This window comes from Odontesthes bonariensis, chromosome 11, assembly GCF_027942865.1.
Source record: "Odontesthes bonariensis isolate fOdoBon6 chromosome 11, fOdoBon6.hap1, whole genome shotgun sequence".
Taxonomy (NCBI): Eukaryota; Metazoa; Chordata; class Actinopteri; order Atheriniformes; family Atherinopsidae; genus Odontesthes; species Odontesthes bonariensis.
Genome location: NC_134516.1, coordinates 8,744,982 through 8,770,214, shown reverse-complemented (window position 1 = coordinate 8,770,214; position 25,233 = coordinate 8,744,982). Strand labels below are relative to the sequence as shown.

The following is a 25,233-nucleotide window of genomic DNA, read 5'->3' as shown; positions in this document are numbered from 1 at the left end:
CAGCTGGAACAGAAAACTATATGAATGAGCCAATCAGACTGAAACCATGGAGCCAAACATCAGATCCATGTTGGACACACTGACAACCCACTGGCCTACAGAGTGCAGCATGGAGAGGGCTGTGAGTAGAACAGATGGGGAAGTAGTTGTTGTACATGTACAGACCATAAATATGGAGTCCAGCTGTGTTTGATGCTGCTGGGCAGACGGACCACTGGGACCCTCTGAGCTCTGCTGGTCCTCTCTGTGGAGGAATCATGAAGATTAAGATTAGATTTATTGTCATCTACATTACAGGGAACATACACAGAATTTCTCCTCCGCTTTTAACCCATCCAGGTTGGCACCTGTTGAACACACACAGGGTCACACCTTCATAGACAGATGCCATATACACTGGAATCACAGCAACTGGGGAGCATGGGGGTACAGTGCCTTGCTCAAGAGCACCTCAGCCGTGGCAAGGAGGTGGACACCCCTCCAGCTGTTAGTTCACCAAACTTTTTTTGAGTGGGAATCGAACCACCAACCTTCTGGTTATTGGACGACTGCTGTGTTGATGGAAAACATCCAACACACACCGCTTCACATATGAACATAGAAATGGATGTGAAGCAGAGCTGAGCTCACATTAAACACATGTTGGAGTAAAAACTGTTCAAACTGACTCTGCTGCATTTTACTCTGTTACAGCATTTACACTCGGCTCACCTCTGAGGGGATGGATGTTGGTCTGATTTGAAGTTAACAGGACGACCCATCGACCAGTCACTCTTCATGGACACACAGCTGGGTTCAGGCTCAGCTCCAGGTTCAGGTCCAGGTCTGAGTCTCTGATGGATCCTGACAGAGAAACACTTGTTTCATTCAAACTAAAGTATCAGTGATAGTGTTTGAGTCTGCAGTGAGACGGCCTGTCAGAGAGTCAGTGTGGCTGCTGTGGAACAATGTTAGTTTTAACAAGGTTTCTTTGGAGATAATTAATAACAGATCAATTACCTGCATGATTGGGGTGTTGCTTCAGAAGCTCATTTTAAACTGACGTCATTAAACACAACGTGTGAGAACAGAATATTTCTGCATCAGCCGCCCTGTTCACTGCATAATCAGCATGTTGTAAAAAAGCCACATCAGTGGACAGATATTCAGTAATATTCTCCCTTTGTTTTAATAAAGAGCTGCAGGACTGAACTAAAACATCACATCACACACATGATGCAGCTAATTAGTCTCATCAGAGACATCAACAAGTCTCAAGTAATTCAGCTGGAAACTTGTTATCATCTGAAACATGATGCAGCCTCCACTGAATACTGACAGCTACTCACTGTTGGGCTGATGGAACATTCTGTTTGAAATTAGTGACGAAATCCTTCGACCAGTTGCTCTTAAAGGACGCACAGCTGGGTTCTGGTTCAGGTTCTGGTTTCAGTGTCTGATGGATCCTGATAGAAAAACATTACAGGTCAATGATGTCAAAGCTGAATGCATTTTAAGTTAAATATCTTCATCATGTATTTTACTTTTTGTCAGATGAACAGATTCTTTTGAAATTAATAAAATCTTTCTTTGACCGGTTGCTCTTAAAGGACACACAGCTGGGTTCTGGTTCTGGTTCAGGCCTCTGGTGGATCCTGATGGGAAAAAGTGCTTTTTCAACCTGTATGCATGATATACTTAATAACCTCTAAATCAATGACCTTATGTTAACTTACTCTGCTTTCGAGGCCCGTAATTTGAAAAGTGGGAGATCCTTCTGCAGTTCGCTCTGTGAGGACCCACTCCTGGGTCCAGGTCTCTGTCCCTTCCTGTGAATAAAGGTGGTTTGGTGATGTGAGCGCTGAGCTGGGACATAGAGAAGAGTCATGGACAGTTAGAGATGGTCACCTTACCTCTGAGCTTTGCTCTGGCTCTCATGTTCCCCACACAGAGATGTTTTAGTGTCCTCACTCTGATCCATGCTGCTGAACTCACATCAGCTCACACACACTTTCTACCTTCTTCTGCAGAGGAAACACACATCATTCATCTGCACATCAACTCACATCCTCCTCTCCACATTTACTTCTGTAAAAATACCAGCTGCTCCTCCTCTGATTGGCTGTTATTCTCTGTTTCATATCAGTGTCGGTTTCATGCAGTCAGACAGCAGAGTGAGGCAGAGGAAGCTGCCATCAGCTGCTGTACTTCTACTATCAGTCCACTAGATAGAGGCACGGAGCTGCAGCCCAGCACACATCATGATCCTGATGATGGAGCAACATTTCCTGATTCAGTCCAGCTGGAAGCTTCAGTCAGCTGAACATTTGAACCATTTCAGCTGATAGATGATGCAGCAGAGGTTCATCAGTGATAAAAGTCTCAGAAGGAATCTTACGGTTTAGTTTCCAGAGGACTTTTTAACATGAAATACAAACAGTGACAGATGTTAGATCTCAGCTGCTATCAGGTCACAGGATTCAAATTATCAGCTGAATTTAATTTAAGGTAAACACAAGAAACTTGTGCTAAAGAAAAAAATGGACCAGACTCAGTGAATAATTCCCTATAATCCCTATAATATAGATCAGTGAGCAGTGCTGACATGTCATTGGGGCCATCAGGTGGGAACCTGCTTTATGTTTATGTTTATGCATTTAGCAGACGCGTTTATCCAAAGCGACTTACAATTGAAAAAATATATAACATTACAGCTAACATCAAAGCTAACAATAAGCTACCGAGAAGGAAAGCACCAGTCAGACCCTGTCAGAGGGGACAGTGTAGCGATAGAGAGCAGGCATAGAGGGAAGTACAGGCTAAGTGCTAGGATAGGAGATGCTCTCTGAAGAGCTGGGTCTTCAAGAGTTTCTTGAAGATATTCAGGGACGCCCCTGTTCTGGTAGCGCTCGGTAGGTCATTCCACCATCATGGAACGACACATGAAAAGAGTCCGGATGGTCTTAAGCGTGGTGTAGGCACCGCTCGACGTCACTGCATCAGTGTTTTGTCTAGTTGGGCCCGCGACACCTCCAGGAGGCTAGACAGTGATCACTGGTGTCCCACAGTCACTCCCCTATTGCCAGCCATCACTGCTCCTCCATCACAAGCTACCCCAGCCTCTCACCAACTGCACACCAGTCACAGCGGGGTGGGGATTCAAACCCTGGTTTGGGTAGGGGGTAATGAAAGTATAGAGGGTGCCAAAGGTGGAGGCAGGACAAGACACACTAGCAGATTCAGCAGACAAACTCACCTAAACAGTCCTACAATCACTAAAAATGCCATCAAAAACAAGGCCATACATGCCAACTCACCAAAAATGGCCGCCTGGTTTCAAAAGGCTCACATGGGCCACACCCTCCACTTAAAAATCCTGGATTTCTTCTTTGCTTCTTCAAAGAGTCTGATTACCCTAAGTGCTCCCCCTGCTGGGCCCCAGCTGCTATTGCTTCTTTTAATCCAAATCCACTGACTGGACTTTACTGCCTCATCTGACACTTCCTTCACTATTTTCCTCACACCCTGTCCACTTACACCCAGCTCCCTCAACAATGAGACAACAGACTTTGCAACAAATCCTCTGCATCCTACTTCCACTGGACAGATTCTAACTTTCCATCCTCGCTGCTCTGCTTTTGCCCCCAACTCCACATACCTAAGCTTTTTCCTTTCATATGCTTCTGCTACTAATTCCTCCCAAGGAACAGTAATAAATGAATGAAGTGCACATAAACAGCTACACCGTAGATAAGTAGCAGCAGGACTCCATAAATCCATCCTGCAGGATCACTGCAGACTGACAGGAACCACCAGGGGGCGCTCACTGCTCTCTGTTAAATATTATTCACCCGCTGATGAGTCTACATGATCACACTTTGACCCACATGAATTATGATCCTTTATAAAACAGGTTGAGTATCCAACAGGATCAGAGTCCAGGACTAATCTGCATCTCATATCAGGACTCAGAGTTTTACTGGGAGTGTGTTCAGAGAGCAGTGATGAACAGAGTGTGAGTGAACAGCACATTGCAGTCAGAGTTCCTCTGTTGGAGGAGAAAACAGCAGCAGACTGAGTGGGAAACATTTCATGTTGCTAAAAAGCTGCAGCTCCTCATCAACACACTGATTGTTGCCGTTTACTCTCAGCTCACATGACTTGTGTCTCATATGCAGAGGAAATCTCTCTGTTCTGAGGCTTTGTTAAATGAATCAAAGTGTCACTTACTCAGCTTCTTCCACAAACTTCTTCCCTCTGCAGCTCTCTGCTGTGTGGACCAGGTCTGTGTAGAAGAAGAGGAAATCCTCTGCTTCTTCTCCGACATCAGTCCTCTGTGTCTGCAGTCACTCTGAAAGTCTTCAAACCCTGAAAGAGTCTTAAAGTGATCAAAGGTCAGCTGCTTTAGCAGCTTTATATGACTTTAATTCATCAATAATTAACCCGCAGCAGCTTCCTGCTGCCACTCTGAGAAAAGCTGAGAGCAAACAGCTTTATTTTCCTCCTTTCTGGCAGCACCAACAGTTTCTTTAAGTGGAATCTGGAAGTTTCTGCTGCTCACACTCAGATGTTGATGTCATGGAGGCGTTAGCTTCCACTCTTCTATATCCAGTCAGAGCGTGCAGTGGCAGCCGCTCCAATAATCCAACATGGATCGTGTGGCCTTGTGAGGTCATGATGTGATCACGTGTTCATCATTCTTAATGTGCACACACCTTATGAAAGCTATCTGAATGAAGAACAACTCTTAAACAGACCTGCTTTGAACAAGCCTTCTTCTCCAAATCACGTTGCTTTGAGTGTTTCCATTATTGTGGACATTAATGCAGATCTATCTGATTACAACTAATTCTGACTATTAATCACACATTATCAGTTAAAAGGGCTTTTACCCACAGACTCTTATATTACTGGATTGGACTGGGACTGGATAGTGTAGTGGTTAGATTGCATTTCATCTGGGTTCAAATCCCCTTTATGAAAGGTACCACCACCAGTAGGGGTCCTGAGGCAAGACCTCCTTACCCTACCCACCTACCAGTGTAAGGTGGTTCCAGTGTAGGATAAAAGCGTCGGCCAAATGCATAAACATATTAGTGAGGCCTGACTCTCTACCTCACAGCTGGAACATTGTATTAGTACAACAAATCTGCATGTTTCATAGAGAGTTTGAGTATTTTATGTGAGGTGGTGGCAGCTGATCATAAACAGCTGCAATGTCAATAAATGCTGAAAATATACAAAAGTTATTCCTAAATTAAAATGTTTTCCATGCAGAGAATGTGGACGTCCTGCCATGCTCCTACAGATGAACCTTCAGGTGGTATCTGTTTACCAAGAGATGATGCTGTGTGTACTGAAGAAGACGTGAAGCTCAGACAGGAGATCTGGGGCCCGTTGCACAAAAGTAGGATAAGGGATTAAGCCGGGATATGTTGGCTATCCTGGATCAACTTATCCGTGATCCAGTTGCACAAAAGTGGGATAGAGGGAAGTGGGATATGTTCAGACGTAAGTTACCATGGAGATTTATTCTGTGAAGCTAGCCTGCTCCAGACCAAGCTAAGTTCCAGGATCTATTTAATCTCATTCCTCATCTCAGTCAGCGGTCGCCACAAATGGAAACCAATATTTATGTCACTGCCTAGAACATATTGTTAAAACATTTAACTATACCCACTATCATTATTGAAACATTTGTGATCATTTTAGATAACTGATGATTTTAGATGAACCACTAGATAATTTAGTTTCCCACAGACTACACATAAAGTACATCACCATATAAATATAAATACACATTAGAGAGTACCATGATGTTCCTTTATTGAACAAGGATGAATCAAAGCAAGTAAACCATCAGCTCCTTTCAAAACTGAAGTCACACAGTGCTCTACAAGACAAAAAGCACAGAATCAAAGCATGCAGTTTGAGACAAACTGTTTGTAAAAATGGGCTATACAAATAAAATTGCCTTGACTATACAGCACAAAAACCTAACAAAAATTCCTCTGCCATTGCAGGCCCAACTTAAATCAACATGCATATTAATTAAAATAATTTAACACATACCAGCCGACCACAGTCGTCATCCGGGAAGATTCCAGGATTCTCCCAGTCTATGAGAGCTGGCACTCTGGGGGCCCTCTCCTTTCTCAGGCAGGCCACATTGTGGAGGACAGCACAGGCCACAATGATATCACATGCCCTGTCTGGGCTGACTCTCAGGTGGTTCAGACACTGAAAGCGTGCCTTCAGTAGGCCAAATGTCATTTCTATCCGGGCCCTTGTTCTGGCATGGGCATGGTTGTATGCCAGTTGTGCCTCCAGACGGTCTGCAAATGGAGTGAGCAGAAAAGGCTGGCAGGCATACCCTCTGTCACCCAGCAATACACCCAGGAATTCACCTGTGAATACAAAATGTTACCATCACAACCTCATAAGTAGTGACATTCTTAACACAGCCATTATGTTAAAAGTGGTTGTCAATAGAGGTTCTGTGGCTCACCTTGTGATAGGCGCCGATAGATCTCTGAGTTCCGAAACACTCGGGAGTCGTGGACCGAGCCGGGCCACTTTGCCACAAAATTACTGATCAAATAGTCAGCATTGCAGACCATCTGAAATGATAAGATGTTAAACCAATTAATGCACAGTACAGGCAATGTGTGGGCAGGCACATTCTTAATAAAAAGTACACTTGTTAAGTATTTGTCAGGGGACTTACCATTCTGCAGGATGTTCTTATATTTCACTTTGACTTGCTGCCATGTCCGTTTTGGCCCAGTCATGTCAAATCTACACACGCACACACACAATGAAACAGTGGAGGAGCATGGAGTTACATTTAGATAATTTCACTCACATGCAGTCAAAATCAACTTATTCATAATCAAAGTAGGCTACAAATATCTTTTCAAATATCGTCACCTTCCTAAAAGAATCGCATAAGTAATTTTTTCAGGTTTTTCATGAAACACAAAAAACTCCCCCCAAAAGTTAAATTATAGCATAAAATAATAATTTCAGTCAGTAAGTATGTATCAAAGGATGCTTGGCATAAGAACACTTATTGTTTTTCATAAAAACTAAGATTAAATAAATGATTTAGGCATTTTTTGGACCACACCTTTGATGCCAAAAAATGACTTGGGCAATTATTTTAGGAAGGTGACGATATGTTAATTAACATTTTATTTGGATTGTAGCCTAATTGTGATAGTTTCAGTGGAGTGGTGAGTGTGTATTTGTGCACTACTTACGCATTCAGGCGGTCAGCAATGGTTTGCCACGCTTGCTCCCTTTGTTTTTTGACTGTGGCAGTATTTCCTTTTTGTTTTATTTTCTCCGTCACCTCTTCATAGGTTTCCATTAATAGTTCTTGCTCCGCTGGGGAGAAATACGCCGCCCCTGTTGCCATGGTGAATCAGTGAATCTATGATCGATCGTGTGGTCTATTTAAGCAAGCCGTGTGCAGCACTTATCCGGGATCGGTTTCACCTGGCTTAATGAATCCGTGTCTGCTCTTCCTGGCTTGGCCTTTGTGCAACCAACTAAGCCTGGGCGCCCATGTTTTGGATTCCTTGAACCTGGCTAAGTAATTCATTCTGGATGTCTAAATCCTACTTTTGTGCAACGGGTCCCTGCTTGTTGTATGAGGACAGAGTGTCTGTCTTATATGGAGGTGGGAAGCTTGGTTTAAATATAGAAATAATGTCTTTGAATTGTATTGATTTAAAAGTGTCCTCTCAGTAGCTGTGAAGTTCTGTCAGATACTGAGCGGGACTCTGCAGTGATGGAGATGTGTCTCCCTCTGGTGGTGAACGGATGAACTGCACAATGTCAGTTTTATGAGCCCAGAGAAGTGTTCAACTATAAAAACTATCAAGCTGATGTCAGCAGTGAGAATGTTTTTCATCATTCAGTAAAAATGTTGTAGTTCTCCTGTTCATTGTGCAGAATAAAAAGACAGGATGTTCTCTGCTTTGTAGTTTTGATTCAAATATTTCGGCCAAGTAAAAACATCCTGCTCACACATGCAAAGACAGAACAAGCTGGAGTGAAGTCAGAGTTAAAGATAAAGTCTGAGTTAATAAAGCTGAACAGCAGCTGATGGGCACTCCACATGTGCTGCCTTTGTTTCTGTCAGTTAGTGACTCGCATTTGAAAATGTCTTGTGCCGTTATCAGGAAGTAAAGATGGAGAAGACTGTAAAGCTGCAGCTGCTGGAGACTTTGGAGGATCTGGGAGAGGAGGAAACGGGAGCTTTAACAAATTAGCAAGCCTGGACGATCTTCTCCCACTTCACTTTCAACATCTGAGATATCTTCTATGTTCTGCTGTGAATAAAATATTAGTTTATGAGATTTACAAATTACTGCATTCCGTTTTTATTTAATGTTACACGGCATCCCAACTTTTTCCCACATTCCTTATTCCGAGCCTCACTAATCATCTCCCTCCTCTCTCAGAGTTACACGTCTACCCGGGTCCTCCCTTTGGCTTTCAACACCCACCGCTTTTAAATAAACTCTGTTCCAACTCTGATTCTCCCCGAGTCCTGTGTCTGCTCTTTGGACAGTTTTTGTGAGGCGGTTAGACACAACAAAAAAATTCTAAAAGAAAAACCTGACGGCTAAATATATTCAGAAAAGAAACGATTTAAAAAAGAATCTGAGAAAAGAAATCTGAGATTTTGCATATATTTTAATGAACAAAGAGAAAGTAATCAGATAAAACAATATATACACCAAAAAGTCTAGAACCATCTAAAAATCGAAATGTTCAGATATGAAGAACAAATTTGATATAGAAGAGAAGTTTTCATCAAAAAAATCTGAATGTTGATTAAAAGTCCACATTTCACATGTAAAGTCTTTGAGACAGAATTAAAAAAAAATGAACATTGTGGTGAATAATGAGGCAAAAAGTCAGATTTCTGAGATGAAAAATCAATAATTCAACATGTGAAAATGTCAGGAAGTCCAAATAAAGACAGAATGAACCAAACAAACTAACAGTGAAATACTGGGAGGATTTTCATGTTGAACATCAGGAACTTTCAGTCCAAAGCAGATGTTGTTAAAGTCCAATTATTGTTTGTAAAGGATCCTTTCAGTCCTCTTTGTGAGCGTTCAACAGCAACATTCAGCAACATTCAGCCATCAGGAATCAGCTCCAGTCCAGGTGTCCTTTCATCATCTAACAGGAAGTGAATGTGAGAAAGATCAGGATGAACCCCGGCTGCTCACCAGACCTCTGCTCATTGGCGCAGAATCAGTGAACATCTGTCAGCAGGTTGGAATCCATCTGGGCTGATGGCAGCTCAGTGATTCCTCTCTGATGTCACAGTTTGTCACATGTGCAGCAAACTAACTGCAGCTGACTTCAGCTGAATGGTCTCAGTGGAAGTCAGCTGCAGAGAAACACAACCTGCTGATACTCAGTGTGAAGCTTTGACTGGAAACACACAGAAAAACAACATCCTGGAAGAATGGCAGCTTCCATCTTTAAAGGACTGGAAGAGGAAGAAGTTTCCAAGGAATCATTCAGAAGAGTTTCAAACAGAAACTGACTGAGTCCATGAATCTGAAAAGGTGTTTCTGAGTGAAAGAGACAGACATGAACAGACTGAACTATCTGTTCAGCAGGGACTCTCTGACAGGAGGACACTCTGTATACTCAGCACAGAGACACTGAGGAACCAGGTGACCAGGCTCCAAATCCAGGATGCAGAGGTTCTTCAGTGAATGTGATGCTGAAGGTGTGGAGGTGGATCAGTGTGTCAGAGGAGACTCTGTAGAAGGACAGAGTGCCAGCAGGACGGTCCACATACACTGCTGCTCTGTTGGAGGAGGTGGAGGAGGAGGAGGAGGAGGAGGAGGAGGAGGAGGAGGAGGAGGAGGAGGAGGAGGAGGAGGAGGAGGAGGAAGAGGAGGAGGAGGAGGAGGAGGAGGAGGAGGAGGAGGAGGAGGAGGAGATGGATGTTCTTCTGTTATTGTGACAGACAGAGTAATAACCTCCATCAGAGCAGCTCAGCCTCCAGGACTGATCATTCCATCCAAACATACAGTCTCCTCCTCTCCTCCTGATTCCTCTGTAACTCACTGATATATAAACGTTTCCTCTCCACTCGACCTCCCAGTAACAGCGACCAGTCAGAACATTTCTACACAGCAGCTGAGGTCTGTCATCAAACCTGTCTGGATGATCAGGATATGACTGAACCTGCTCCACACGTGTCACCTTCCTGTTGTTGTCAGACAGTTTTAGTTCTCTGTTCACTGTGTTTGTGTCGATTGTGAGTTGACAGGAATCTGAAGGAGAGAACAAACACAGTCCAGCTGCAGTTATTTATCTATCATCTGTTCACTTTGATCAATGAGTGATGGGACAGTGTGACGATGGCTGGATGTCATGAATCAGATGAAGAACACACTCACACTTCCTCAGACCTGGTGTCAGCCATCGTTCTCCAGCAGGCTCCACCCTGAAAGGAGGAGGGGGGTCAGAGCAGCACCGTCTCTTTCAGCATCAAACATGGACATTACATGGCTCTCACACACATTGTTCTACACTGAGAAAGGAACAGTCCAACATCTGGACACATCCACTGGAGTGGAGCATCTGGAAACTACAATGAGCAGAATCAACACTGACGCGTACAAAACTGCTTTATGGAAGTCACAATTTCAGCCGGAAAAGGGTGGAATGCTCTCTTCGGGTCGGGAATGAGATCCTTCCCCAAGTGGAGGAGTTCAAGTATCTCGGGGTCTTGTTCACGAGTGAGGGACGAATGGAACAGGAGATTGACAGACGGATTGGTGCGGCGTCTGCAGTGATGCGGGCTCTGCACCGGCCCGTCGTGGTGAAGAAGGAGCTGAGCCAGAAGGCGAAGCTCTCGATTTACCGGTCAATCTATGTTCCTACCCTCACCTATGGTCACGAGCTGTGGGTAGTGACCGAAAGAACGAGATCGCGAATACAAGCAGCCGAAATGAGTTTCCTCCGCAGGGTGTCTGGGCTCTCCCTTAGAGATAGGGTGAGAAGCTCGGTCATCCGGGAGGGGCTCGGAGTAGAACCGCTGCTCCTCCGCATCGAGAGGAGTCAGATGAGGTGGCTCGGGCATCTGGTGAGAATGCCTCCTGGACGCCTCCCCGGTGAGGTGTTCCGGGCCCGTCCCACTGGGAGGAGGCCCCGGGGAAGACCCAGGACACGTTGGAGAGACTATGTCTCTCGGCTGGCCTGGGAACGCCTCGGGGTCCCCCCAGAAGAGCTGGAGGAAGTGGCCGGGGACAGGGACGTCTGGGTCTCTTTGCTCAAGCTGCTGCCCCCGCGACCCGATCCCCGGACCAGCGGAAGATAATGGATGGATGGATGGACAATTTCTTCTTTCAGCCGTCTCCTCCTTTTCATCTCTTCACATATGAAGAACACTGTAAAAACTCCTGATCTGACCCAGAGCTGCAACCTTCTATCTGCCCTAAAGTCTGACTGATCTGCTTCTGACAGGAACATCCTCTGCACAGCAGCCTGCCTCAGATTCTTCACATTGTTTTCACTGTTGCTCTTTTTTCTGACTCAGCTGGGAAATGTTAAAGTGACTTCTTTTCCGTGCACATGAAGCTAAGTGACTGTCAGAGACAGTTTGAGGCAGGTTTTTAGCTGTGACAGCTTGTTTCCACACTGACCACTAACAGCTGCTTCATCATCACACTGAGGATTTGTTCCCTCACATTATCATTGCAGATCCTGCTGTTGTGAGGACAGCAACACATTTCAGAGGGATCAGCAGCATCAGCTCACCACACAGAACTTCCAAATCTTATCCAGTATTCATTTCCACTTTAAAGTGGAAAAGAGAACATCTTACGTCAGCTGAACTCCTCCTCTTGCTGTTTAGACATCCTGCCAACAGCTTTTTTCAAAAGGGTCTCAAAGATTTTGGAGTCAGACCTGTTACTGATGGTGAACTTGTCTTTAATGTCGGGTGTGTTTCCAGAGCCACTAAAAACAGCTGTAATCAAACCTCTGCTGAAAAAGGACAATCTTGACAAGACACAAATGAACAACTACAGGCCTATCTCAAATCTCCCATTTTCAAGTAAGATCATTGAAAAAGCGGTTTTCAACAGCTTAATTACTTTTTAAAACAAAATAACTGCTATGACACCTTCCAGTCAAGTATTAGACAGAACCACAGCACTGAGACTGCTCTGACCAAAGTGTTTAATGACATATGTCTGAATACAGACGGTGGAAAAATATCAGTCTTAGTTTTACTAGATCTCAGTGCTGCATTTGATACAGTTGACCACAATATATTACTGAAACTGGGCAGGACTTTCCGGAACTGTACTAAACTGGTTCAAAACATACTTGGAGAACAGGAAGTACTTTGTGTCAATAGGTAACTTTACATCTGAGCACACAAGAATCACATGTGGAGTTCCCCAAGGTTCCATCCTGGGACCTCTTCTGTTTAACATCTACATGCTCCCACTGGCACAGATTATAAAAAACAACAAAATAAACTACCATAGCTATGCAGATGACATGCAGATATATATTACAATGTCACCAGGAGACCGAGGCCCTGTACAGGCTCTTGGTAAATGCATTGAGGAGATTAATGACTGGATGTGCCACAACTTTCTCCAGCTAAACAAAAACAAAACTAAGGTAATTGTCTTTGGAGCCAAAGAGAAATGATTACAGGTCACCACAGAAGAACTTCAATCCATACACCTAGAAACTACCAACCAGGCCAGAAATCTCAGACCTCAGACTCAGACCTAAATTTGGATAAACACATTAAGGCAGTAACAAAGTCAGCCTACTATCACCTTAAGAATATATAGAGGTTAAAGGATCTGATGTGTCAGCAGGACCTGGAAAAACTAGTCCATGCATTCATCTTTAGTCGGCTTGATTACTGTAACAGCATCTTTACAGGTCTGCCTAAAAAGTCAGTTCGACAACTGCAGCTTATTCAGAACTCTGCTGCTTGAGTCCTCACTAAGACCAAAAAAGTGGACCACATCACTCCAGCTCTGAGGTCTTTACACCGGCTGCCTGTCCATCAGAGGATAGACTTTAAAGTTCTGATGCTGGTCTATAAAGCTCTGAATGGTCCAGGACCAGAATGCATCAGTGACCTCCTGACCCAGTATGAACCTCCCAGACCCCTCAGGTCATCTGGATCCGGTCTTTTATCAGTTCCCAGAGTCAGAACCAGACATGGAGAAGCTGCATTCAGCTTCTATGCTCCACATGTCTGGAACAAACTCCCAGAAAGCCTCAGATCAGCTGAAACACTCAGTGTATTTAAGTCCAGGTTGAAGACACACCTATTTTCAGCTGCGTTTGAATAAAGCTTGAAACTTAATCACATTTTAACTACTGATTTCATATTGTTCTGATTTTATCTATTTTTAATTTTAATTTTTTATTATTTTCTTATTTCTTTTTAATGCCTTCTTGTGATTTTATATAGCTGTAAAGCACTTTGAATTGCATTGTGTATGAATTGTGCTCTATAAATAAAATTGCCTTGCCTTGCCTAAAGTGCAGTCACATCATCAAGCTTCCATTTAGTCCAACATCCACTCTGTTATTGAACCTGATTGATAATCTGATATATATATGATCAAGCAGTTTTTCAGCATCTATCAGATCTGCTGCCTGGACAAGATGAGCTGCAGCAACTTCATCTGCTCAAAGATCTCTATTCAAAGCCAGAGTGTCACAAAGCTGATATCCAAGATGGCAGCACGTCCCTCTGTCTGTTCGTCTGTTACCTTCATATTGATCAGGTGTTTGCAGGTGATTGAACTAAACAGATAAATGCTGCAATGCCACTCGTGTGCGATGTTACACGGAGCGCTGGCACCAATAGAAGACAACATGGATGAAAGAGTTTGGAGGGAATGAGCGTTCAGGACCAAAATATTTATGATTATTGCGGCGTATAAACTTAAAAACCAATACAAACGCCGCGGCCGGCTAAGACATGAGGTTTTACTACTGAAGACGCGTCACGCAGATCTATTGCATAAATGGTGTTGTTTATTGCTCCATCTCACAAGCTTGTACGTAAAAGACAGACACTTACTTCCTTTTGATGCATTTCACGAGCTGTGCAAGGATGCCTCTGACAGTGCAGTTAATATTATGCTTACGTTTACGGTTACGGTCAACAAAAAGTTTTTCCCCAAGCTCACCCAGCCGCCATGATCCAAGCTCATCCCATCACAGCTGAGCTCACCTGCTCATTTAAAGGAAAAACACACCCAAAGTGCCACCCACAGACACTGGCGACAGCCTCCTGCTGACGTCATGCATGTGCAAACAAAAAATAGAATAATACAAAATAAAACAACTCAAAATAAATTTATGGCTCCTACATTGATGCTTAAATGTCTGTCTCATTTAAATGAATTTTCTGGGTCTGTTGCTGTGTTTCACCATCAGGAACCTCCAATCAGCAGGATTTATGAAGGAAACTTTACCTGAACAACAGGGGTTTATAAATCTTTGTGCTAAGCTAGGCTAACATGTCCTGGACCCATCCTTGTAAATGAATCAGGGTCAGAGGACCAAAAAGACGTTTCTGAAAATGAAAGACTGTTCCTTTAACATGCAGAGATCTGTCCAAACTAAATCAACTCTGACCAACAGACACTTCTCGTTGTTGTTCCTGCAGATGTTCTCCTTGCAGACCTCCTCTACAAATGGGTTAGGGTTAAAGGTAAAAAGGCTCCTACATGTGTGATTGTTCATGGAACACTCAGCAGGAAGCACAGGGCTGAGTGCAGGACAGAGAACATGTTCCCAGCTCTTCCTCCTCTATCAGACATTGTGAGGCTGCAGCAGGCCTCTCCATACCTGAGTGTGTGTGGATCCTTCAGTGCAGCCCTCAGCAGCTTCTCTCCTGAGGCTCCTGGATGGTTGTAGCTCAGGTCCAGCTCTCTCAGATGGGAGGGGTTGGAGATCACAGCTTCAGCCAGAGAAGCACAGCCTTCCTCTGTGATCAGACAGCCTGACAGGCTGCAGACACACAGAACAACAGAAACTCTGAGAGAACTGCTCTGAAGCTCAAGCTGGATGTCATCCAATGGTAACAACATTCTTAGAGAAAGATTCTTTTCATCATTTTGCTCCAGTAACAGTTTCAGATAAAATGAGAAGAAAATATAAACAATCTTCTGTGACAAACAAAGAGGAAACATGGCAGCAGTGAATGAAAAATCTGGATGAAAAGAAAACCTCTGAGAATAAAAACTTTAGATTATTGTGAATATTTCAACATTTCACTCTTCACTGAACTCTGCACACCTCAGACTTCCAGCACACCCCAGAGTCCTGTCATCTCCTCAAATATTCTGATGACTCTGCAGCTGCTGGCTGTATCATGCACAGTTCCTCCACATTTGAGTTGAGCTTTGCTCACAGCCTGACTGGAGCATTAACTGGAACACCTTCCTTATAACTGTTCACATGCAGAGGAGCAGAATCCAGTTACTGACTGAAGTCTGTCTGACGCTGCAACTCTGCGGCCTGAGTGAGAACATCTCATTGTTGGATATGTTCCCAACAGAGCACTTTGCTCTCAGGCTGCAGGTTTACTTGTGGTTCCCAGAGTTTCTAAAAGCAGAATGGGAGGCAGAGCCTTCAGTTATCAGGCCCCTCTCTGTGGAACCAGCTGCCAGTTTGGCTTCAGGGTACATGTAAGTACAGCTGAACTCACTGTACACCTGTTGTCTTTAAGTTACTTGAATGGTGATTTTATTACATGCTTTAAGTGACCACCAGCTGACATGTAGTCTTAATGGGCTGATTTTCAGTCACACTTTCAAACTGTGACAAAAACCCAGAAAAATCCTTGAATGAGAGCAGCTTTATTGGGAATTCAGCTGGATTAATATACACCTACACTTTACTGTTTTTACTAAAAGAAACAACAAGAAGGAACATCCACAGAGCACCTCGGTCCATCTGAGCCCAGCTGAGCGTACACGTGATTTCATCCTCATCTACATTATCTGGAGTGTTAGTGTAGTTTGGAGAAGTTTGTTTTCATACAGTCCTTACCTGAGAGTTTCCAGTCTGCAGTTTGGACTCTTCAGTCCATCAGAAAGCTGCTTCACTCCTGAATCCTGCAGGTTGTTGTTACTCAGGCCCAGTTCTGTCAGGCTGGAGGACTGGGAGCTGAGAGCTGAGGACAGAGCTGCACAGCTTCTCTCTGAGAGCTCACAGCCACTCAGGCTGAGGAGGGAGAAAATACATTAATTAATCAATCAAATAACCTTTATAGAATTCTGTTTCCCATTTGGTTTTGTTTATTTGTCCGTGGAAATAAAGTAAAAAAATGATAGAATAAAAGAAGTTAAACAGTTTTTTAGAGTTTCTCATCCTCAGACATGACAAAACAGACATTAAAATAAATCCACACTTCAGTTCAGAGTGAAGACATGCAGCTGTCTGTGTGGAGCTGTTTTTCAAGAGCTTCTAGCTGTAAAATATTATTTTTTGTGCCATATTAAAAATTAGAGTCAGACTTGGTGAGGAGCTGGGACTTGGAGATCCAGATTGTAGTCACCTAAAGGCATCTATTTATAAAAATCACACTTTCCAATGAGCTCAAACATGTCTTATTTACTTCCAGTAACACTTAGAAGGATTCTGTCTGTTTGGGAAATAAATTCAGCTTCTGATTCACTAAAGGATGATGTGGCTTTGTCGCCACACATCTGTCTAATTCACAGTCGCCTTCACAAAGGAGGTTCACCTCAAACCAAATAACCAACCAAATATCATCCCTTTGCCCCAGTGCAGTGTGTTATTTATTTTCCTTTTTTATTATCTTTTTTGTTGTATTTATTTATTTATCTTTCTTTCTTATATGATTTATGGGGTGACTGGGTCTGGGTCCGAGTCTTGCTGACCTCTGGCCTGCTTGCGCTGTTCCTGGTGGGGGGGGGTATTGCCTCTCCCCGCTGCTTGTGGCCTCACCCACCTGTGGGCACGTCTTGACTCCCAGGGCGCTTGCCCACTGCGCTTGGCTTTCTAGGGCGCCTGGCCCTCTTGGGTGTTGGGCGGGGCCTCTGCCGGGGGGTTTGGTGGCGCTCGGGCTCGCGGGGGCCAGTTCCGGTGCGTGGCCCATGTCTGGGTGGCGGGGGCCTGGCGGGGCTGGTAGGCTGCCACCTCTGGTCACCGGGGGGCCTCTGCCCGATGCTTGTGGGGGCTCTGTCCGGGAGCTTCCTCTGCTGTCTTCTGGGGGGATGCGTGGTCGTCCCTATGATGGGCTTCCCGGTTTCTGTGCTCCTTGGGGGCTGTTGGTGGCCTGGGTCTGGGGGCCCTCTTGGCCTGCTTCTGATTGCTGATATTTAAGCATGGTTATTATGTGGGACTATCTATGTGTATTGCATGTTCATGCACACACACACACACACACTCATTAGCCCAGTAGCATGCTCACAAAGCAGTTGTTGTGCTGTCCTGTGGTTTAAGGTCACCTGTGTATTATATGAGATTGCTGCTGCTGCTTGTGTTTTTGGTTTGTTTGTTTGTGTGTTTGTCCTCTGCTTGTCTGCTTACAGGTGCTCCTGGTGCTTCTAAGGCTGGATTCCCCACAAAAGCAAGAATTGTCTTCAATTTTATTTTACAGGTGGAGCAGCTGGTTGTCTGATTTTTCATTGTTTTTTATGTTTGTCTCTTCATGTTTCTGTTCCTTTTTTTCCCTTCTTCGCTCTCCCTCTCTCTTTGTCCCCCGGTCCGGTTCGGCATAATCACTTCATGTTAAATATTGTAACAAAAATAAATAAATAAAAATGAGGAGTTGATGGGAATAAAGGGGAGCTTTACATTCATAAAGCTTCCCTTAGCATAGCAAATGTGTTTGGCACAAACGGTATTCAGATTACAATTCTGCTGCCATAATGCTGGACAGGACAAGGGTAAAAAAAAAAAAAGAAGAAGGATTCTGTCTGTTTGGGAAATAAATTCAGCTTCTGATTCACTAAAGGATGATGTGGCTTTGTCTCCACACATCTGTCTAATTCACAGTCGCCTTCACAAAGGAGGTTCACCTCAAACCAAATAACCAACCAAATATCATCCCTTTGCCCCAGTGCAGTGTGTCCACATTTAAAGGTTTTATGCACTATTTTAAAGGAAAAAACTGCTCATATTTCTGTAAAGTAGTTTACTTTGGGTATGTGATGGATCTGTGTTTTAGGACAAATCTACAGGAATGGAAAGGAGTTAAAGTAAAAGAGCAGTTTAGCATTTTTCTTTAAACTGTGTGTGTTTTATTTCATTATCAGAGTTATAAGAGTTATTTAAGCCAGATAATCAAAGGGCAGAACAGATCAACCTGTTTCATTGATCAAAGTACCTGGAAGCTGCTTTTTAATGCAATAACCCAGAATTATATCAGCTCTCACCTGGAAAGTTCATGAATCCTTACCTGAGAGTTTCCAGTCTGCAGTTTGGACTCTTCAGTCCATCAGAAAGCTGCTTCACTCCTGAATCCTGCAGGTTGTTGTTACTCAGGCCCAGTTCTGTCAGGCTGGAGGACTGGGAGCTGAGAGCTGAGGACAGAGCTGCACAGCTTCTCTCTGAGAGGTTACAGTCACTCAGGCTGAGGAGGGAATGAGATGGAAGGAAATAACTTGATCTATTAATCAATCAAACTACATTCATATTTGATAAGTGGAAGAATTCTCTTTCCCTGTTTGTTTCTGTTTATTTGTTAAAGACATTAAAGTGTGATGGAAGATGTCTACATGTGCCGTCTTAGCTCAGCAGATGGAGAAACTAAAAGATGTATCTGCTGCTCTTATTGGCTCATCCTGTGATCAGATCAGCTCAGCAAAGAACACCATGTGAGCAAAGCATCTTCTCACACTAACAGTCAGCTGTTTCTCCAGCACCAAAGTGTTATCTGGCCCAGCTCAGCTGTGGCTCTGTAGCTGCAGCCTTTGTCTGTCACTCTGCAGACTGACATGCTTTCTGTAGGACTGACGGACCTTTCTACCAAGAAATTAACACATGAATGACAACATGTTTTTCTCTTTCTTAGACTCAAGACTTAAAAAGTTTCCACAGAAGAGTAAGTTAAAAAGCACAAACTGAATTTTGGTTACTTTGTTAAAGTTTCTCATGTTCAAAATGAACAAAAAAGAGAGCTAAACTAAGTCTACACTTCAGGACGTACTGAACACATGCAGTCAGTGTGAGTCTGACGAGTCTGGGGAGGAAATATCAGATAAAAACAACAACATTCCAGTGGACTGTGTGGAGAAATACATTTTGGCCTTAACTCAAAAAAAGATAACGTGGGTTTTTCGACCGCACATCTGTCTAATTTACAAAGGGTCAAATTTAGCTCAAACCAGTCAACCAACCAAATATCACTGTTCCTGTGCAGTATGTCTACATTTAAAGAAGGTTTTATGTACAAGATGTAAGGAAAAAAACAGCTAGAATTGATGTAAGTCAGTGCTGTGGCATCCAGTTCTCAAAGATCAGCTCTGTTTGCCACACACAGTTTAAATTAAATGTCTAACATCTCCTCAGAGTTGGTGGTAGTTGCAGGACATTTAAAATCTATGTTTCTGCACGGTCAGACTTCCCATTTATCATGGTAGCAGTGACTGTTGCAGGATGAAAGCATCATAATGCCAGACACAACACTACTGCTACTGCTACACATGGTTGTAGAACAGCTCTCAGTTTACTTTGGGTATGTGATGGATCTGTGTTTCAGGACAAATCTACAGGAATGGAAAGGAGTTAAAGGATAAGACCGGTTTTTTGACATTGGGCCCTTGATTTCACATTATAACATGATGTTCTACTCACCCCTGCTTGTTGTTTGTCATTTGGAGCTGTTCCGAAGATATTCGCGAGGCGTCTGGCTGCTCTCTTGAGATATTCGGCCATGAAACGGTTTCCTATGGGCAAGCTTATACAGGCACAAACTATGCTGTTTATAATTTATTAATTACTCTACACTAGCACTGATAACGTGGAGGTGCGTCGCTTACTTAAAAAAATCCGGGTTACTAATTTTGAATTTTAGCCGAATGAATAAATAGGCAGCAGGTCTGTGGGCTGTCTGCGGCAGTAGCACGACGAGGACGTCAGTAACACCCACTTTACGACAAAAAAATCAAAATTACAATAACCCGGATTTTTTTAAGTAAGCGACGCACCTCCACGTTATCAGTGCTAATGTAGAGTAATTAATAAATTATAAACAGCATAGTTTGTGCCTGTATGAGCTTGCCCATAGGAAACCGTTTCATGGCCGAATATCTCAAGAGAGCAGCCAGACGCCTCTCGAATATCTTCGGAACAGCTCCAAATGACCAACAACAAGCAGGGGTGAGTAGAACATCATGCTATAATGTGAAATCAAGGGCCCAATGTCAAAAAAACCGGTCTTATCCTTTAAAGTAAAAGAGTCCACTTTAGTATTTTTTCTTTAAATTGTGTGTGTTATATTTCATTATCAGTTATTTAAGCCAGATAATCAAAAGGCAGAACAGATCAACCTGTTTCATTGATCAAAGTACCTGGAAGCTGCTTTTTCATCTAATAACCCAGAATTATATCAGCTCTCACCTGGAAAGTTCATGAATCCTTACCTGAGAGTTTCCAGTCTGCAGTTTGGACTCTTCAGTCCATCAGAAAGCTGCTTCACTCCTGAATCCTGCAGGTTGTTGTTACTCAGGCCCAGTTCTGTCAGGCTGGAGGACTGGGAGCTGAGAGCTGAGGACAGAGCTGCACAGCTTCTCTCTGAGAGGTTACAGCCACTCAGGCTGAGGAGGGAATGAGATGGAAGGAAATAACTTGATCCATTAATCAATCAAACTACATTCATATTTGATAAGTGGAAGAATTCTGTTTCCCTGTTTGTTTCTGTTTATTTGTTAAAGACATTAAAGTGTGATGGAAGATGTCTACATGGGCCGTCTTAGCTCAGTAGATGGAGAAACTAAAAGATGTATCTGCTGCTTTTATTGGCTCATCCTGTGATCAGATCAGCTCAGCAAAGAATACCATGTGAGCAAAGCATCTTCTCACACTAACAGTCAGCTGTTTCTCCAGCACCAAAGTGTTATCTGGCCCAGCTCAGCTGTGGCTCTGTAGCTGCAGCCTTTGTCTGTCACTCTGCAGACTGACATGCTTTCTGTAGGACTGACGGACCTTTCTACCAAGAAATTAATACATGAATGACAACATGTTTTTCTCTTTCTCAGACTCAAGACTTAAAAAGTTTCCACAGAAGAGTAAGTTAAATAGCACAAACTGAATTTTGGTTACTTTGTTAAAGTTTCTCATGTTGAAAACAGACAGTAAAACTAAATCTACACTTCAGGACGTACTGAACACATGCAGTCAGTGTGAGTCTGACGAGTCTGGGGAGGAAACATCAGATAAAAACAACATATCCAGAGTCAGAGAAGCTTTATTGACTTATTGTTAGAGTTAGTTAAGCCAGATAACTACTTTAACTAATAAGATGGGAGCAAATAAAATGATTAATTAATCCATTAAACAAATTAATTATAAAATTGATAAATAACTGCCACCAAGTTCTTCCTCAGAGGAACTGCTGAGTTTCTATTTCCAACAAAGTATCATCTCACATCACTTGTAAGATGATATTTTGTTGTGAACTGACACTTCATAAATAAACTGAAGTTCATTTGAAACTGAGTTTAACGCTTATTCTGCTGTTTTTCTCCAGTTAATAAGTAAACAATGTATTTATAAAGAAATATATCTGTGTTTGTACTCACAGAGCTTTGTTGGAGGCTTTGACCACTGGCAGCAGCCTCAGAAGAGCCTCCTCTGAAGCAGAGTACTTCCTCAGGTCAAACACATCCAGATCTTTTCCTGATGACAGTAAGATGAAGACCAGAGCTGACCACTGAGCAGGAGACAGTTTATCTGTGGAGAGACTTCCTGAACTCAGGGCCTGTTGGATCTCCTCCACCAGAGAACGATCATTCAGTTCATTCAGACAGTGGAACAGATTGATGCTTCTCTCTGCAGACAGATTCTCACTGATCTTCTCCTTGATGTAATCGACTGTTTCCTGATTGGTCTGTGAGCTACTTCCTGTCTGTGTCAGCAGGCCTCGTAGGAGCCTCTGATTGGTCTGCAGGGAAAGACCCAGGAGGAAGCGGAGGAACAGGTCCAGGTGTCCATTTGGACTCTCTAAGGCCCTGTACACAGCCCATTGATTGAGATAATTCAGATCAATGTCGGTTGTTTCTTCTTGTTCTTCATCTTCTTCCATCAGGTTGAGTCCAGAGTTGATGAAGGTCAGATGCACATGAAGAGCAGCCAGAAACTCCTGAACACTCAGATGGATGAAGCAGAACACCTTCTCCTGGTACAGCCCTCTCTCCTCTCTAAAGATCTGTGTGAACACTCCTGAGTACACTGAGGCTGCTGAGATATCGATGCCACACTCTGTCAGGTCTGATTCATAGAAGATCAGGTTTCCTTTCTGCAGCTGCTCAAAAGCCAGTTTTCCCAGAGACTCAATCATCTTCCTGCTCTCTGGACTCCAGTGTGGATCTGTCTCAGCTCCTCCATCATACTTGAGCTTCTTCACTTTGGCCTGAACGACCAGGAAGTGGATGTACATGTCAGTCAGGGTGCTGGGCAGCTCTGCTCCCTCTCTGGTTTCCAACACATCCTCCAGAACTGTAGCAGTGATCCAGCAGAAGACCGGGATGTGGCACATGATGTGGAGGCTTCGGGATGTCTGGATGTGGGAGATGATCCTGCTGGCCTGCTCCTCATCTCTGAATCTCTTCCTGAAGTACTCCTCCTTCTGTGGGTCAGTGAACCCTCTGACCTCTGTCACCATGCCAACACAGCCAGCAGGGATCTGATTGGCTGCTGCGGGTCGTGTGGTTATCCAGAGGCGAGCAGAGGGAAGCAGCTTCCCCCTGATGAGGTTTGTCAGCAGCACATCCACTGAGGTGGGCTCTGTAGCATCAGTCAGGGGCTCCTTGCTGTGGAAGTCCAGAGGAAGTCGACACTCATCCAGACCGTCAAAGATGAACACAACCTGGAACTGTTCAAAGCTGCAGATTCCTGCTGCTTTGGTCTCAGTAAAGAAGTGATGAACAAGTTCCACCAAGCTGAACTTTCTCTCTTTCAGCACATTCAGCTCTCTGAAAGTGAATGGAAACATGAAGTGGATGTCCTGGTTGGCTTTGCCTTCAGCCCAGTCCAGAGTGAACTTCTGTGTTAAGACTGTTTTCCCAATGCCAGCCACTCCCTTTGTCATCACTGTTCTGATTGGGTCATCTCTTCCAGGTGGGCCTTTAAAGATGTCTTCTTGTCTGATGGATGTTTCTGCTCTGCCTGCTTTCCTGGATGCTGCTTCAATCTGTCTGACCTCATGTTCATCATTGACCTCTCCGCTCCCTCCCTCTGTGATGTAGAGCTCTGTGTAGATCTGATTCAGAAGGGTTGGCTTTCCTGCTTTAGGAATCCCCTCAAACACACACTGGAACTTCTTCTTCAGAGCACATTTAACTTTACGTCCACAAAGATCTGAATGAAGACAAGAAATAACATCAGTAAACAGACATTTCAACCCTGTACAGAATGAGTATCTGAGCATCTGCTGTTCTGTGTGCTGAGACATCAGTAAATGTGTCATTTATCCAGCAGGTTAAACCTTTAGAGAAATCCTCTTACTGCTCTGCAGACGGTCAGCCAGCTCCTCCTGCTTCATTCTCCTCAGGAAGTGAACTGTGATCTTCACTAATGCCTCTCTGCTGCTCCTCTGCTCTTCATCCTCACCCTCCCTCTGACTCTCTAAGCATTCTGGGTAATCTGGACTCAGAGCCTTCTGCATCTTCTTCAGCTCCTCCTTCACAAAAGTGAGCATGTTGTCCTCCAGCAGCTGGAACAGAAAACTATATGAATGAGCCAATCAGACTGAAACCATGGAGCCAAACATCAGATCCATGTTGGACTCACTGACAACCCACTGGCCTACAGAGTGCAGCATGGAGATGGCTGTGAGCAGAACAGATGGGAAAGTAGTTGTTGTACATGTACAGACCATAAATATGGAGTCCAGCTGTGTTTGATGCTGCTGGGCAGACGGACCACTGGGACCCTCTGAGCTCTGCTGGTCCACTCTGTGGAGGAATCATGAAGATTAAGATTAGATTTATTGTTATCTACATTACAGGGAACATACACAGAATTTCTCCTCCACTTTTAACCCATCCAGGTTGGCACCTGTTGAACACACACAGGGTCACACCTTCATAGAGACAGATGCCATATACACTGGAATCACAGCACCTGGGGAGCATGGGGGTACAGTGCCTTGCTCAAGAGCACCTCAGCTGTGGCAAGGAGGTGGACACCCCTCCAGCTGCTAGTTCACCAAACTTTTTTTGAGTGGGAATCGAACCACCAACCTTCTGGTTATTGGACGACTGCTGTGTTGGTGGAAAACATCCAACACACACCGCTTCACATATGAACATAGAAATGGATGTGAAGCAGAGCTGAGCTCACATTAAACACATGTTGGAGTAAAAACTGTTCAAACTGACTCTGCTGCATTTTACTCTGTTACAGCATTTACACTCAGCTCACCTCTGAGGGGATGGATGTTGGGCTGATTTGAAGTCAATAGGACGACTCATCGACCGGTCACTCTTCATGGACACACAGCTGGGTTCAGGCTCAGCTCCAGGTTCAGGTCCAGGTCTGAGTCTCTGATGGATCCTAACAGAGAAACACTTGTTTCATTCAAACTAAAGTATCAGTGATGGTGTTTGAGTCTGCAGTGAGACGGCCTGTCAGAGAGTCAGTGTGGCTGCGTGTACACCAAGAGCGACCTACGCTGCCTGGTAGCGGAAGTAGCTGGAGAAGCTTCGCTTCAGAATTTGCTTTGGTAGCTCGTGACGTCACATTTTAGAATGTTCAATTTTTAAAGGCCCCGCGGCTGTGCAGCATCCCCGCGAAAAAGAACAAATGAGGAAAGAGAGGGCAGGGACACGAATAAACGTGTTGTTATTTACAATTTGTTATACAAGATATACATCACGTTACAAATTATGTAAAACTACATTAGGTACACCTGAGAAGAGCAGGAATAGATGAGGCAGCTGTGAAAAATAAACTAAATTCGAAATAAAATCCGAAATAAATCCGAAATAAAACTTAATTGCAGTGAGAAAGGTAAGCGTGGGG

At 43.8% G+C, this 25,233-nt stretch overlaps 1 protein-coding gene across 1 annotated transcript in view; it reads right to left on the bottom strand.

Moving 5' to 3' along the window:
* The window catches only part of LOC142391563 (uncharacterized), a 251,014-nt gene that overhangs the window by 10,308 nt on the left and 215,473 nt on the right, over positions 1–25,233 (bottom strand). The window contains exons 6-11 of the mRNA XM_075477417.1: positions 24,086–24,164; positions 23,716–23,923; positions 21,792–23,568; positions 20,634–20,807; positions 18,449–18,622; positions 16,072–16,245 (exon numbers count right to left, since the gene is read on the bottom strand). Coding sequence (XP_075333532.1) covers positions 16,072–16,245; positions 18,449–18,622; positions 20,634–20,807; positions 21,792–23,568; positions 23,716–23,923; positions 24,086–24,164 — 2,586 coding nt within the window. The remainder of the gene's footprint in view (positions 1–16,071; positions 16,246–18,448; positions 18,623–20,633; positions 20,808–21,791; positions 23,569–23,715; positions 23,924–24,085; positions 24,165–25,233) is intronic.